At 39.6% G+C, this 12719-nt stretch overlaps 1 protein-coding gene across 1 annotated transcript; it reads left to right on the forward strand.

The window, feature by feature from the left end:
- Positions 1-522: 522 nt before the first annotated feature.
- Positions 523-9152, forward strand: PSMC1 (proteasome (prosome, macropain) 26S subunit, ATPase, 1; the record flags this gene model as incomplete). The annotated part of the gene is given in 11 exon segments (XM_009586395.1): positions 523-576; positions 1438-1534; positions 1952-2076; positions 2593-2778; positions 2972-3100; positions 4061-4157; positions 4339-4528; positions 5918-5967; positions 5970-6068; positions 7864-8018; positions 8847-9152. Coding segments are annotated over 11 exon segments (1317 nt in total), but the record flags the coding sequence as incomplete, so codon positions are not given.
- Between the last annotated feature and the right edge of the window lie 3567 nt (positions 9153-12719).

The raw sequence follows: 12719 nt of genomic DNA on the forward strand, positions 1-12719 counted from the left end.
AGGCTTGCCTCGTTGCTCGCTACGGTGAGAGGAAAGGGGTTTTGTAGCCGTGGGTCTGCAGGGCCCCGCCTGCCGGGAGCGCGGCCATCGCCCCGGAGAGGTCAGGCTTCCTGCGGGGAGCGGCAGCAGGTCTCTGCCGACAGCAACACTGGTTTGTTCCGCTTGCGGGAGAAGGGGCGGGTAAATTAGCTGATAGCAGAGTGAGGGAGCACTTTTCGTGGTAGTGGTGCTCGTTAATTTACACTAGCAAGGAATGAGCTAGAACTATGATGTAGCAAGACAATGCAGTGCTGTATGAGTCAAAAACACACCAATAAACATGTCCTTCCCTGCCCCATAAGTGCACATGCTTTTTATTCACTGACTTTTGACAATTAATTGGAATGTATTACTACTTTGTTTAGATAGGAGAAATCTAATTATGGCATTTGTTTACATGGAACTGTCTATAGGTTTCAAGATTCATAGTAGTGTACTTATATTTGGCTGTTGTTATGTTTTTGTTTTTTAATTTTTACTTAGGGTCAAAGTCAGAGTGGTGGACACGGTCCTGGTGGTGGCAAGAAGGATGACAAGGTAACTAAAAACAAATGCTTTTACTTACAGAATGAACAACAGGTGTGCTACTACGGAGGCTGGCTGCAGTAGGTTTTATTTTACTTTTTTTGTTTTGTTTTGTTCTTGTACTCGGAACTGCATAAAATTAAGCTCTAGCTAGTTTTGATGAAATGTCTTATCTTTTCTGGGTGCATATTGGAGAAAACAGGTTGCTGTTCAAAAATAAAAAAGGGGCTTAACGGTAAAGGAAGGCTGAAATTATTTGGCAGTAGTAATTTATTTTTAAAAAGAATAAAACTATAAATCTGTCTGGGTTAGGAAAGACTAGTTGACTTCAAGCTGTCACTTAGGTAACTGGTTTTGGTTTGAAAATGACATCATACTGTCACCTGCATGAGGTCTGTACTTCATGTTGTGGAACCTTAGAGGCCTTTCCAGTTTCCTTTGGAGATGCAAGTATAATGTATGTGGCAAGCCATGCCTAAGCTGCCAAACTGAATGCATGTTACCTGTTGGTTAAAATGCAACAGAAACGTTCAGAGTCAATATTTTCCTCATCCTTTCACGTATGAGTTTTGTTTGTGATTTACTTCAGGCTTCAGTCTTTTATGTTCTATATTCACTGAAAATTGGCAGAAATCTAAATTAAAAAAAGGGATGTAAAATAAGGAGCAGAAGAAATTTTTGAACTTTCTTAAAAAATAAGAATAATACTGCTTTTGGGTTTCTCGCTATATATCATAGAAGAGACAGTTTTGCTACGTAGCCATTCAGCTTAAACTGAGCCCTCTCTCAGTCTGTGCACCTAACATCTGTGTGTATTTTTTCATTGTTAATATCCTGATTTTTTTTTTTAATGGAATTCTTTTTATGGATAAGGATAAGAAGAAGAAATATGAACCTCCAGTTCCAACCAGAGTGGGGAAAAAGAAGAAGAAAACAAAGGGACCAGATGCTGCCAGCAAACTCCCCCTGGGTAAGCATTCTGCCTGCCCCAGCAGTCCTGTGGACTGTCTGCTCTTCGAGAAGTGCAGAGCCGTCCTCTGCCCTAGATCTGGCTGTACGTAGGTTGCAAATGATTAAACATAAGGCCAAATGTAATATTATTTGTAATTAACGTAAAAACACAAAATAAGGTTATTTTTATGCGAGATGCAGCCCATGAATTCCCAGGTAAGAGAGAGAGAAATTGAGATGAGGAGAAATGCAGGGGAAACATTATCTTTGAAAATGTTTTTTACCTAGAATTACAGTGGGACAAGTGTAATAGTGACTGCTGCTCATATAGAAGTTATTGTCAGAAAATAAAGCAGAATTTCCGGTAAGGAATTAGTGAATAGTTGGTACCATGTCAAACTTGGTCTACAATATTGTGATTCTACTTTGATTACAGTGACTCCTCACACACAGTGCAGGCTCAAATTGTTGAAATTGGAGAGAATTAAAGATTATCTCTTAATGGAGGAAGAATTTATTAGAAATCAAGAACAGATGAAACCTTTGGAAGAAAAACAAGAGGTGAGGTTTGAATGAACTGTTACTTCTAATATTAGAGTAAGTACTGTAACGTAAACTACTTCATACAAAAGCAATGGAAATAAAGTGCCATGAATGTGTAAGTCAATACAAACATATTATGTATATTACAATTCTTCATTAAATTTCAATTACTATCCAGAAAACAGAGGATTTTTTCTAGTGGTTTAATGTTTTAGTCCAAGCATGGGTTACTACAGGTGAGGCCACAGTGTTTTTTTGTTTCTTAGTGGTCTGTCAAAGTGCAGCTCCCAGATACCCATCAATAGAGAAAAAAAGAATATTTTAGCTATGCACATCCATATAGTAGTGTCCATAGGATAGGACTAAAATAATCGTGGATTTTGTAACTGGCCTATGCTTTTATGCCTTTTGGGGCAGCAAAACAATAACAAAGACTGGTTCTGTTATGTTTGGTGTGAACTGTTGAGCCAGTGTTGTACAAGAATGTTTTTGCCTGTGTTCTTGAGTTGTTTCTTGGATTCTTCTTGACAACAGGAAGAAAGATCAAAGGTGGATGATCTGAGGGGAACACCGATGTCTGTGGGTACCTTGGAGGAGATCATTGATGACAACCATGCTATCGTGTCTACATCAGTAGGATCGGAACACTACGTCAGTATTCTGTCTTTTGTGGATAAGGATCTGCTAGAGCCAGGCTGCTCTGTTTTGCTAAATCATAAGGTGAGTTGTTTTTATAAAATGAAGCACAAGTTCTTGTGCTGTTTTTAACTGGCCTTTTTTTCTGAAAATAATAGGGTCTGAGAGCTAACGCTATTTATTTCACGCACCTAAGTAGATGGGCATTGGGTTTAGGCTTGAGCTTGTATTAATAATGCTGCTTGCTTTCTTTGACAACTCTTACTGCTTGAATTAGGTTCATGCTGTGATAGGAGTCCTGATGGATGACACAGACCCGTTAGTTACTGTGATGAAAGTGGAGAAAGCTCCTCAAGAAACATATGCTGACATCGGTGGCCTTGACAACCAGATTCAAGAAATCAAGGTATTCAGTTGTACTAATTTACACTGTTAAGTAAGCTAGTAACATAGCTGTTGTGCTGGGAGCTTGAAAGTGTAACAGCAGGACCAGCTGCTGTGCATGTAGTGTTCTTTTGTATCTTGCTAGTGCATTTCTTCATTTGATTTTGCTAGGCAGACTCTTGGACCTAAATCTCTTAAGTGGGTAGCATACCCATTCACAAACTGTACGCACAGAAACCTTTGACAGTTGCTGTGGAATCTGTAGAGCCCTGAGCTCATAAAATCTGTGCAATAACGTACTATTTCACAACATGTAAAGTTATTGATTGTTGCAAGATGAGAGTTAAATTGTAAAAAGTGCAGACGTTGGTTTGAGTGTCTGATGCCGTGCAATCTAAGGATTGGGCGGGTAGGGGTTTTTTTGGCTTGTTTTGGTTTTGCTTGGCTTATTTGTTTTTTGGTTGGGGGGTTTTGTGTGTGTTTTTCGTTGGTGGTTTGGGTTCCCCCCCCGCCCCGAGCTCTATCTGAACCGTGGTAAAACTCAACCTTTTTGCTTAAGGTGGGTGTCCAAAATCACAAATGCTCTTACAATACTGATCTTTAGTATCTGGTAACTCATGGTGGAAGGCATTCTTTCATAAAGAGTCCCTGCACCCCAAGGCCTCCATGAGTGTTTGGGAGTCAGGAACTCCCGGGTTCTAAACTCAGCATGATGCATTTAGGTTGGAGGATGGGGAACACTCACTGCTTCTCTTCCACATGTCAAGTGGAAATAATAGGAAGACCTATTCAGATAGAGTAGCTGTCTGCCTTAGAATTGGAGGCAGCAGAGGTACGTATTTTTCAAGGTCTGTCTTGAAATTAGTTAAGTTCTTTTTGCTGTCATTACTTTTACTAATGCTGTTCTTGAGATCCCCATAGAACTTCTGTGGAGAGCGCTCTCTCTTTATAAAAACTCAGGTTTGTTTTTCTTGTGCTGCAGGAGTCTGTGGAGCTTCCTCTTACCCATCCTGAATATTATGAAGAGATGGGTATAAAGCCACCTAAAGGAGTCATTCTGTATGGCCCACCTGGCACAGGTATCTTACAGTACAGTAACAACTGTGCTGAGCTAACACAAGTAAAATAAATTATGCTTGCCTAGTATTAAAGCATTGCCAAGTCTGCCACAGATTTCATATGACTGTTTTGTTAAAGCATTTCCTGCTCCCCCCACCTCCCCCCAAACTAATTACAGTATTTCTTTCCAACTAAAAATAGGTAAAACTTTACTAGCCAAAGCAGTGGCCAACCAAACCTCAGCAACCTTCCTGAGAGTGGTTGGTTCAGAACTTATACAGAAATACTTGGGTGACGGTCCAAAGCTCGTGCGCGAGCTGTTCCGTGTGGCTGAAGAGCATGCTCCGTCAATTGTCTTCATTGATGAGATTGACGCCATTGGTACAAAGAGGTACAGTATTCTAGCTCCCGCTTCACACACAAGTATTGCCAGGGACAATAAAAGGTTTACTAGAAACACTTCTTTTGCAACCATATTGATACTCAGTTTCTTAGCTCTGCTACCATTTTCATAATACTCTTTTTGATGTAAGCATTTTTAACAAGTAAAACTTCAAATAACTTCTTTGAAACTAAAATATATCACAACCTTTTCATATTAAATAGGTATGACTGGAGACTTAACCTCTGTCCTCTTGCTACCTGGTAGCATCTCTATGATGAGTGTCTTAAACAGAGAGAGATGCTGTGTATAAGTTCATATGGTATTCTCTAAGTGCAAATCCAAATATACAGTCATTGGCTTTAGTGATTCAACAGTAAAGCAGCGTACTTAATACAGAATATATCCATTTATTGTTTGCCTCTCCAGATAGGTGGCTAAATACTTATGTTCTCAGAATACTACATGGTAAGTTACAGAGTGTGATGTTATGGAGAAGCATTGCTTGTGCCACACTAAAACTATTGTTCAGCCACCAAGCTGTATTACTTTGAAAGTTCTGCAGGCTGGTTGGAACTGTCCAATACAACTAGTCTTTAAAGTAGTCTCATGTCCTTTAAATAAATAAAAAGGTGCTCATACACATTACTGTACAGCTGCTAGCCTGAAGCTCCAGTGTAAGGCAGCTTCTGCCCCATATATTTCAGCATATGTAGAAAGGATTGGACTGATGGTGAAGTGCATAACATTTATGAAGAATTCCATGTGTTATGTTGCTTCAGACTGTTCCTAAACACAGGTGAGCTGTTATAGATGTAGATTATCTAGTCTGATATTAGCAAAATTAAATAGCTAAGCTACAAAGCAGAGAAATACGGCCACTGGTACGTGTGTTTCAGGAAGAGCAGAGTTAAACCAGGATCCACATTAGTAAGGCTAAAGGGCGTACAGTTGTAACTGCGTGCATAAGGGAAAACTCTGACATGGAAAAATGAGTGACAAGCTGTATTTTCTATGAAGTGGATGCATGTGCTTTTAAGAATTAGGGTTTTTTCCTTTTCTATGTTAATTTGTTAATTTTGTTAGGGGAAAAAAGAGATTTCCAAATACATAACAAACATGGAAAAAGGACAGATTTCCTTCACGTGATTGCTGTTACTTTCCCCAGCTACAAGAATAGTTCAGTGTCTCTTTACTTACCTAGATGTCACAATATGATTCTGAAAACGTGCTTTTTGTTTTCTATGGGTGAACATTAAATTAAATTTAAAAAAAAAATGTGTTATGGGTGTTTAAAAAAAAAAAAAGTACTATTTTGTTTATACATTTGTGGCAGTTATGTGAAGTGTGTTCTTAAATTTGCATAGTTCTTTTTCTGACTATATTGTTTTCTTAAAGGTATGACTCAAATTCAGGTGGTGAGAGAGAGATCCAGCGTACGATGCTGGAGAACTGAACCAACTGGATGGTTTTGACTCTCGGGGGGATGTTAAAGTTATCATGGCTACAAACAGAATAGAAACACTGGACCCAGCTTTAATCAGGCCAGGTAAGAGACTTCCCGCTGTGTACGCTGAAGTTCCTTTTCTTGTGGAAAGGACTTGTCATAACTTGTCAAACATGGGCTGGTAAAAAGAATGCAAGTTGCTGAGACAAACCAGTCTCATATCATCTATGTTGGTGTATCTGTTAAAATTGGAACCCATTCATAAGTTTCCAAATGGGAGAAAAACCTGTGGAAGAGAAGAAATGTGTTAATTCCTCTTATGTATACATAAACAATTTGAATATTGTTCCTTTTGTATTAAGATGGCAGAGCTATCTTAAGTAATTGTGAAGGCAAGCTGTAGTGCAGCAGCAGCATTTTGTTAACATTTTCAGCAGCTGGGGAAGGCAGGGCAGTACCACTTGTGCTTCACAGATGAGAACTTAAGCCTTGACAATGAGAGCCTGGATTTTGACGCAAGGAAACCAGTCTGCTTCCTTACTGACCTGGTGTACTACTATCATTTGGGGGATGAGTGAGGGAGAAGTAGTATCTTATTTGGACATATGTATTACACGTTGAGCCAAGAGCTTGAACAGGCACAAGTGGTGGTGTTAAACGGCCACTAAAAATGTACCGAAACATAATATGTCTGTGGGGTCTGTTAAATCAGAAGGTAGAAAGCAACACAAAGATCAAAGGAATAAGCTAAGCCTCCCGTTAGTGTCCTCAAGTAATCCTAAGTATTGAAGAGGTTGTAAAGATACTCCTTCTAAAGTAATAGAGGTAAGATAGAGAGCAAAGATAATTTAAGATGGAATTGTCAAAACTACTCTGAACAGTCACTAGACTGCATGGACCCGAGGAGTTTAGAAAAAAAAAAACCTCCACAGTATGAAGTTGCTGAGGTGTGTTTGTGTGTTTTCAAAAAAGTCTGGTTTTGTCACTGTCTTAGCCTTACCTCTTCCAAATCAAAAACAGTGCTGTTAGAGTACAGAGGAGACAATACTATACCAGTATGAAAAGACAAGCTAAGATGATCTAAAATTTGTTGGAAGGAAACTTCCTACACCTATTGGGTATTTAAATTATAACCATTGCTTGAACAACCAGGGCACTTCTAGCAGCTCAGTAGACTGATCTACCATTGTGTATGATAGTCTGGAATATTGTATGTGGTGCCATCAGCCCTTTTTAGAAAAGATTCTGCAAAACTAAAGAAAAACAGGGATTGCTTATTAAAGTTGGAACAATGACTACCAGAGCATCCAAAGTTCCTACTGACATAAAGGAAACATCTGGTGCAGGGACTTGCAACAGAACTATTTATGCAAAACCTTCCTTCTTCAGTTAGGGTGGGAGGGGTTTTTTTTGGTGTTTGGCTTTTTTTTTTTTTTTAGGAGGTTGGTTATATAGGGAGGAATAGTTCTTTGAATTGCCACAGTAATTTATTTTGTGTGTGTGTGTATGTGGAAGAAAATTAAACTTCAGAGCTAAATGTAATCTCAGAATAGAATAAAATTTATTAGAAGAACATAAGCACTTGATTAATACTTTTCTGTGCTATGACACATTGGGTTTTTTATATTTATGTGTGACTCAAGGAAGGTTTTTCATGGTTCCCAGGTGAGGTGTCTCCTACCTGTAATGACACAGACTTTTTCAGCAGCATGGTGTCTTTCAGCTCCAGTAGCTTCCTGCTCATTGCAAATAGTCTGATCTCACTTTCTACTCTAAGACATGACTGGCTGTGCTGTGAAGAAACAGTTACTGTCAGTCTAACCTTGAAATGTTCTTCCTGCTCCGTTTCCAACAGCTGCATGCAAAAAACCTAAGACTGAACTTTCCTTTTGCACAGGACGTATTGATAGGAAAATAGAGTTCCCTCTACCTGATGAAAAGACGAAGAAACGAATCTTTCAGATTCACACAAGTAGGATGACGTTGGCAGATGATGTGACTTTGGATGAGCTGATTATGGCAAAAGATGATCTCAGTGGTGCAGATATTAAGGTCGGTGTACATCACCATTCTTATACTTCAAAACACAAATCAAATCTCACTTTTACTGCATCCACAAACGTCTGTTGAAACTTTCCTCTAATTACCTGTGGTTACATCACTGAGGGACAGCTGAATGGCTTTAAAATTAGCTTTTATGAGTGCCACGTACTGAGCTTTACAAATGGGAAATTTATCAAAATCGTAATTACGAGGTAGCTTATGTTGACAAGAGCACGTACCTGTGTTACATGACTATGAAATTTTAAAAGTAGCAAAGTGGAAATCAGAAGGGGAATGTGGAATCTTGCACAAACATGCAAGATACCTTAAACATTACTTAAGATAGTGCAGGATAAGAAACATCTTTAGAGACGCTGTTGCAAGCAGATAAAAATGCAGCTGTAGATTAGGAAGCTTCAGACATACATAGTCTGCTTTTCTAAAGTAGATAGAGCCCTTGCTAGAGTTACCACACTAATGAGCTTAACCAAACATGACATTACTTCGCTCTATCACCTCATTGCAGAGGGATGACACAGCCCGGTTAACAGAGGTGGGTGCATCTGTTCCTTGCAGGAGGGAAATACTGTTGTTACGAAGCTGCCCTTCTGTCATGGAAGCATTACTCTGACTACAGAAGGACATACTTATCTAGCTTTATCCAGATTGTTTTACATACTTCAGTGCTACTGAACAGTATCAAACCTGATGTTCTTAATGCTCTTTGCTTCTACTACAGCGTCAGTCGGAGCAGCGTGAAGATGCTGCTGTCTTCTGAGGTGTGGCTTGAAGGGGTTGCACAGAAACAGTAACTGATTCTTGCTTTCTCTGTTGCAGGCAATTTGTACTGAAGCTGGATTGATGGCTTTGAGGGAACGGCGGATGAAAGTAACAAATGAAGACTTCAAAAAGTCTAAAGAGAACGTTCTCTATAAGAAGCAGGAGGGAACCCCTGAGGGACTGTATCTTTAAGTCATCTGTCTCTTTGGGGACTATCAGGAACTCTTTCTCTGTTGATGACAGTCTTGTGTAAAACCACATAATCTAGCTAGTTTTCATTCTTGAAGAGGTTGAATCCTGGTGGGGTGTGGTTTTTCAGCCTGTGTAACACTTCATTTCCCAATAAAACATTTATTTGAACTGTTTTGGTGGCAGAGACCTGCTATTTACATGGAACCGTCTGTTGCTTTAGTCAGACTTGCTTTCAAGAAGTGGCGCTAGTGACAGGAGCGCTTGTCTCGGTGATCCAAACCACACGACTGACACACCGCAGGGTGCAGTGCAGAGCGCATCAGCAGGTTCCCCACCTGTCAGTTACATGTTAGGCATGGCAGTCTTTTACAGCTACTGTATAACTGCTGCTGTTCTTAAAGTAATTACTTTTCTCTCTCTCTTTTTAGGGGCTAACTAACTAGGACAAAAGTCACTTTTGAGTAACCTCAGTGTCTGAAGTAAGTCATATATACATAAAAATTAATGAAAAACATATACAACCTTAAGTAACATTCAGAAACACTTCAAAAGTACCCATCTCTCTCTAGCTTTTGTGCTTGCAGGAGAGCAAGGTGCACACTCATTAGTATTCTTAGTTTAAAGATCTAAACATGTTTGGGTAAGGTACTTGTAACATTAAAGAGTTTATAAATTTGGTTTTCTCCAAGAGGGTTACAGTTTGTTATGTAAACATGCTTTCTTTACTCTGAGTTAGAGAATGTCTTTGAAGGGAACCACCAGGACAGTAGGAGGTTCTGCAGCCCTGCGCTGCCCCAGGCAGGATGCACATACTGCGCAGGCGCTGGCCAGCCCCGCTGCTAGAGGTGCAGGGTTTGTCATGCTGCAGACATGCCGAGAGAAATTCAACCTACAAGTCACATGCTCAGTGTTCTGCAGCATAATCTTAAAATGAATTCCTCCTCTCTAAAGAAATCCATTGCCTGCAGCTCCACCCCCATACGAGTTAGATTTGTATTTTGCCAAGTTGTAGCGATGCATATACTGCTTATTAAGTATTCTGCATAGTGTACTTCTGTGAAGCACTTGTTAAGTTCCAAGGAATTAATTTCCAAGTGTTGTACATGCGCTTTTTAAGGTTTATATAAAGTTCCAGACAGACCACAGCTAAGCAATGTGCAGTCTTTGTCCTGGAAACTTTGTGGGAGCAAATGCTGGCCAGTAACAGACATTGGAGAGTTACACACAGCAATCCCTTTGGTTACTGCCAGTGCTGTAACAACAATGGTAGCAGCAAGGCCAAGAAATTTTGGTTTTCTATGTAAAAATTATGTGGTTCATTGTTAAAAACAAACTCTCAGAGGAATGGAGTCTTTTATTTAATCTGGATGACAGGAACCCTGAAATAGAGTTGTTTTTCATCTGGAGATAGAAAAGAACAAGTTTTATTACCCATTCTTATAAACCTTATGAGATCTGTCTCCTTGGAAAGGTCACAAAAAGCCAGTGATTTTTTAGCACTTTCTAATCATGGCAGTTGATCTCATCATCACTTGAGGGGCTGAAGAGCTTTATGACATGTGTGGCAAGCAAGGCTTTTTTTTATTTGGGACATGGCTGTTAATGCTGGCTAGAAGCAACAACCACAAAGAGGTCGGTGCAACTGACTGAAGGAAAGCTGCAATGTATTAAGCTAAACCAAGAACTGGGTTCTGGTACACTGTCTGCCACAACAATAACTGAAAAAGAAACTTATTTGAAAATTAAATTCTTACCTTTTGCAGCAGAATTTAACTTCTGCCACTTTCTCCAACACTTCTGAACTTGAGTCACGAAGACCAAGACGAAAGCAATAAAGATCAGGAGAAAGTGAACAGCGAGTATATTCCCCATGACAGTAAAAGCTACTAGGGTCTGAATTAACAGGCAGGACTTACTCCAGGAGCTCCCATAAGCGAGCAGCCTCTGACCACCCCAAGTGAAGGGAGTGGCATGAGTGCTGCAAGGGGAGAAGCTGTGCAAAGGACAGGGCCCCAGGAGGAGAAGCACGGAAGAGAAGTGTGACTGAAACAAGACTCATCACTGCCATCACCGGAGCTTTCAAGATGTGGTTGGACAGGGTGCTAGATAATATCACCTAGGCTCCCTGTCCCACAAAAGGTTGGAGGAGATGATCTTTTGAGGTCCCTCCCAACCTGGGCTGCTCTGCGATTCTATGACTCTGAAGAGAAACACAAGCAGGAGCACAATCAAGCTTCCCCCCTCTCCCTGTCCCTGCCAGGTCTTTAGAGGAAATGGCGTTCTGCTTTGATGGGAGAGCAAAAACAAACACACACACACACGATTTGTTCAGTGCACAGAGTAACTCCTACCTTCAGTTCAGGAGCTCTGTCATTTCTGAAAGAAGCAAGGATTTTAAAAATAAAACATGTATTTTTTACAAAGACTGATCAATTACTTTTATAGCAAAACCAGCATCACTTGCAACCACAGCGATATTATAAGGCTTTTAAGAAGTGCCGTAATGCCATTTAAAATTCTGCACATTCCCTGTAATATTTAAAATAATTTTAGAAAGGAATAAATGAAGTGCAGCCTAAACTAAAATGTATTACATCTTGTATTGTATCTTGTATCTTGTGCTGCAGGCAAAACTGAGCCATAGGTTGTAAGCCTTTGTCCAGCCATAGTTCTCCATGTAATCAGATCTCACCAGCTGGATGACCCCAATTGTTTTAGTGCTGTTAGTGACAGTCTTCTCCTGAAAAACCTCTGAAACAGTTTTGGGTGTTCAGTGGCTGCAGGTACCCTCTTTTCAGATGAAGATCCAGTTTCTGAGTATTTGGGTTTCAAGAGTAGGGATACTAAAGAGTCTTTTACATATTTCAGCATATTCTGTCTTATAAAATAAATATATAACAAAACTATATCTTTAACTTGTCACCATATTTCATACTACTTCTCTAGGAGCTTGCCTGAAGACTCTTGGAATAGAAGCTACTAATTAAACAGTCATGTTGTGACTACTCTGCCTTCTTTGGTGAGGATTAAATACAGACCAGAACTCTACTTTTCTAATGATGATTGCCTGTATTCAGGTCAAAAGCGAGTAATCAGTTACAAAAACTTGTTTAAAAGTGAGCTGCTTAGAGATGCATTATGGATACATTTTCATTTTTAATACAGTTATATTAAATTAAGAAATAAAAAATAATTCAAGTTCCTTTTGAATTTTCAAATATTCAGGTATATTTTTCATAAATATTCATATTAAAATGGTCATCTGTCAAAACATACAAATACAAGTCCAAAATAGGTGCCTGCTCAAGCAAAGATTTAGCTTTGACTAACAGTATATGTACAGATGTAACGGCTGTTTGACTTGGTAGCTATATATACACATGCATACCAAGCTGAAGGAAACTACTGAAGTCTGCCAACCGGAGGACAGTGGAGCATCCATTTGGCAGATGTTTATTTCCTGTGCTGCTCACCAAACCATAGCTGGCATGTACTGAACCTCTGCTGAACTCCAGGGAATGTGATTTCAAACAATAGAATAAGAAATGTGGGCAACGTTCAACAGGAGGCTATTTATAAGAGGGTATCCTTCTGTGGGAGCCACCAATACTTCAGAGAAATGGATGCATTTTTGTGGGCAAAATGCAGTACTTGATTCCAGAATACTTGCAGCTAGTGGAACTCCATTTTGATAGCAATTTATATAAAAGCTTAAAAAAAAAAACCCAACCAAACCCA

Source organism: Fulmarus glacialis, unplaced genomic scaffold (genome assembly GCF_000690835.1).
Source record: "Fulmarus glacialis isolate BGI_N327 unplaced genomic scaffold, ASM69083v1 scaffold5901, whole genome shotgun sequence".
In the NCBI taxonomy this organism is placed as follows: domain Eukaryota; kingdom Metazoa; phylum Chordata; class Aves; order Procellariiformes; family Procellariidae; genus Fulmarus; species Fulmarus glacialis.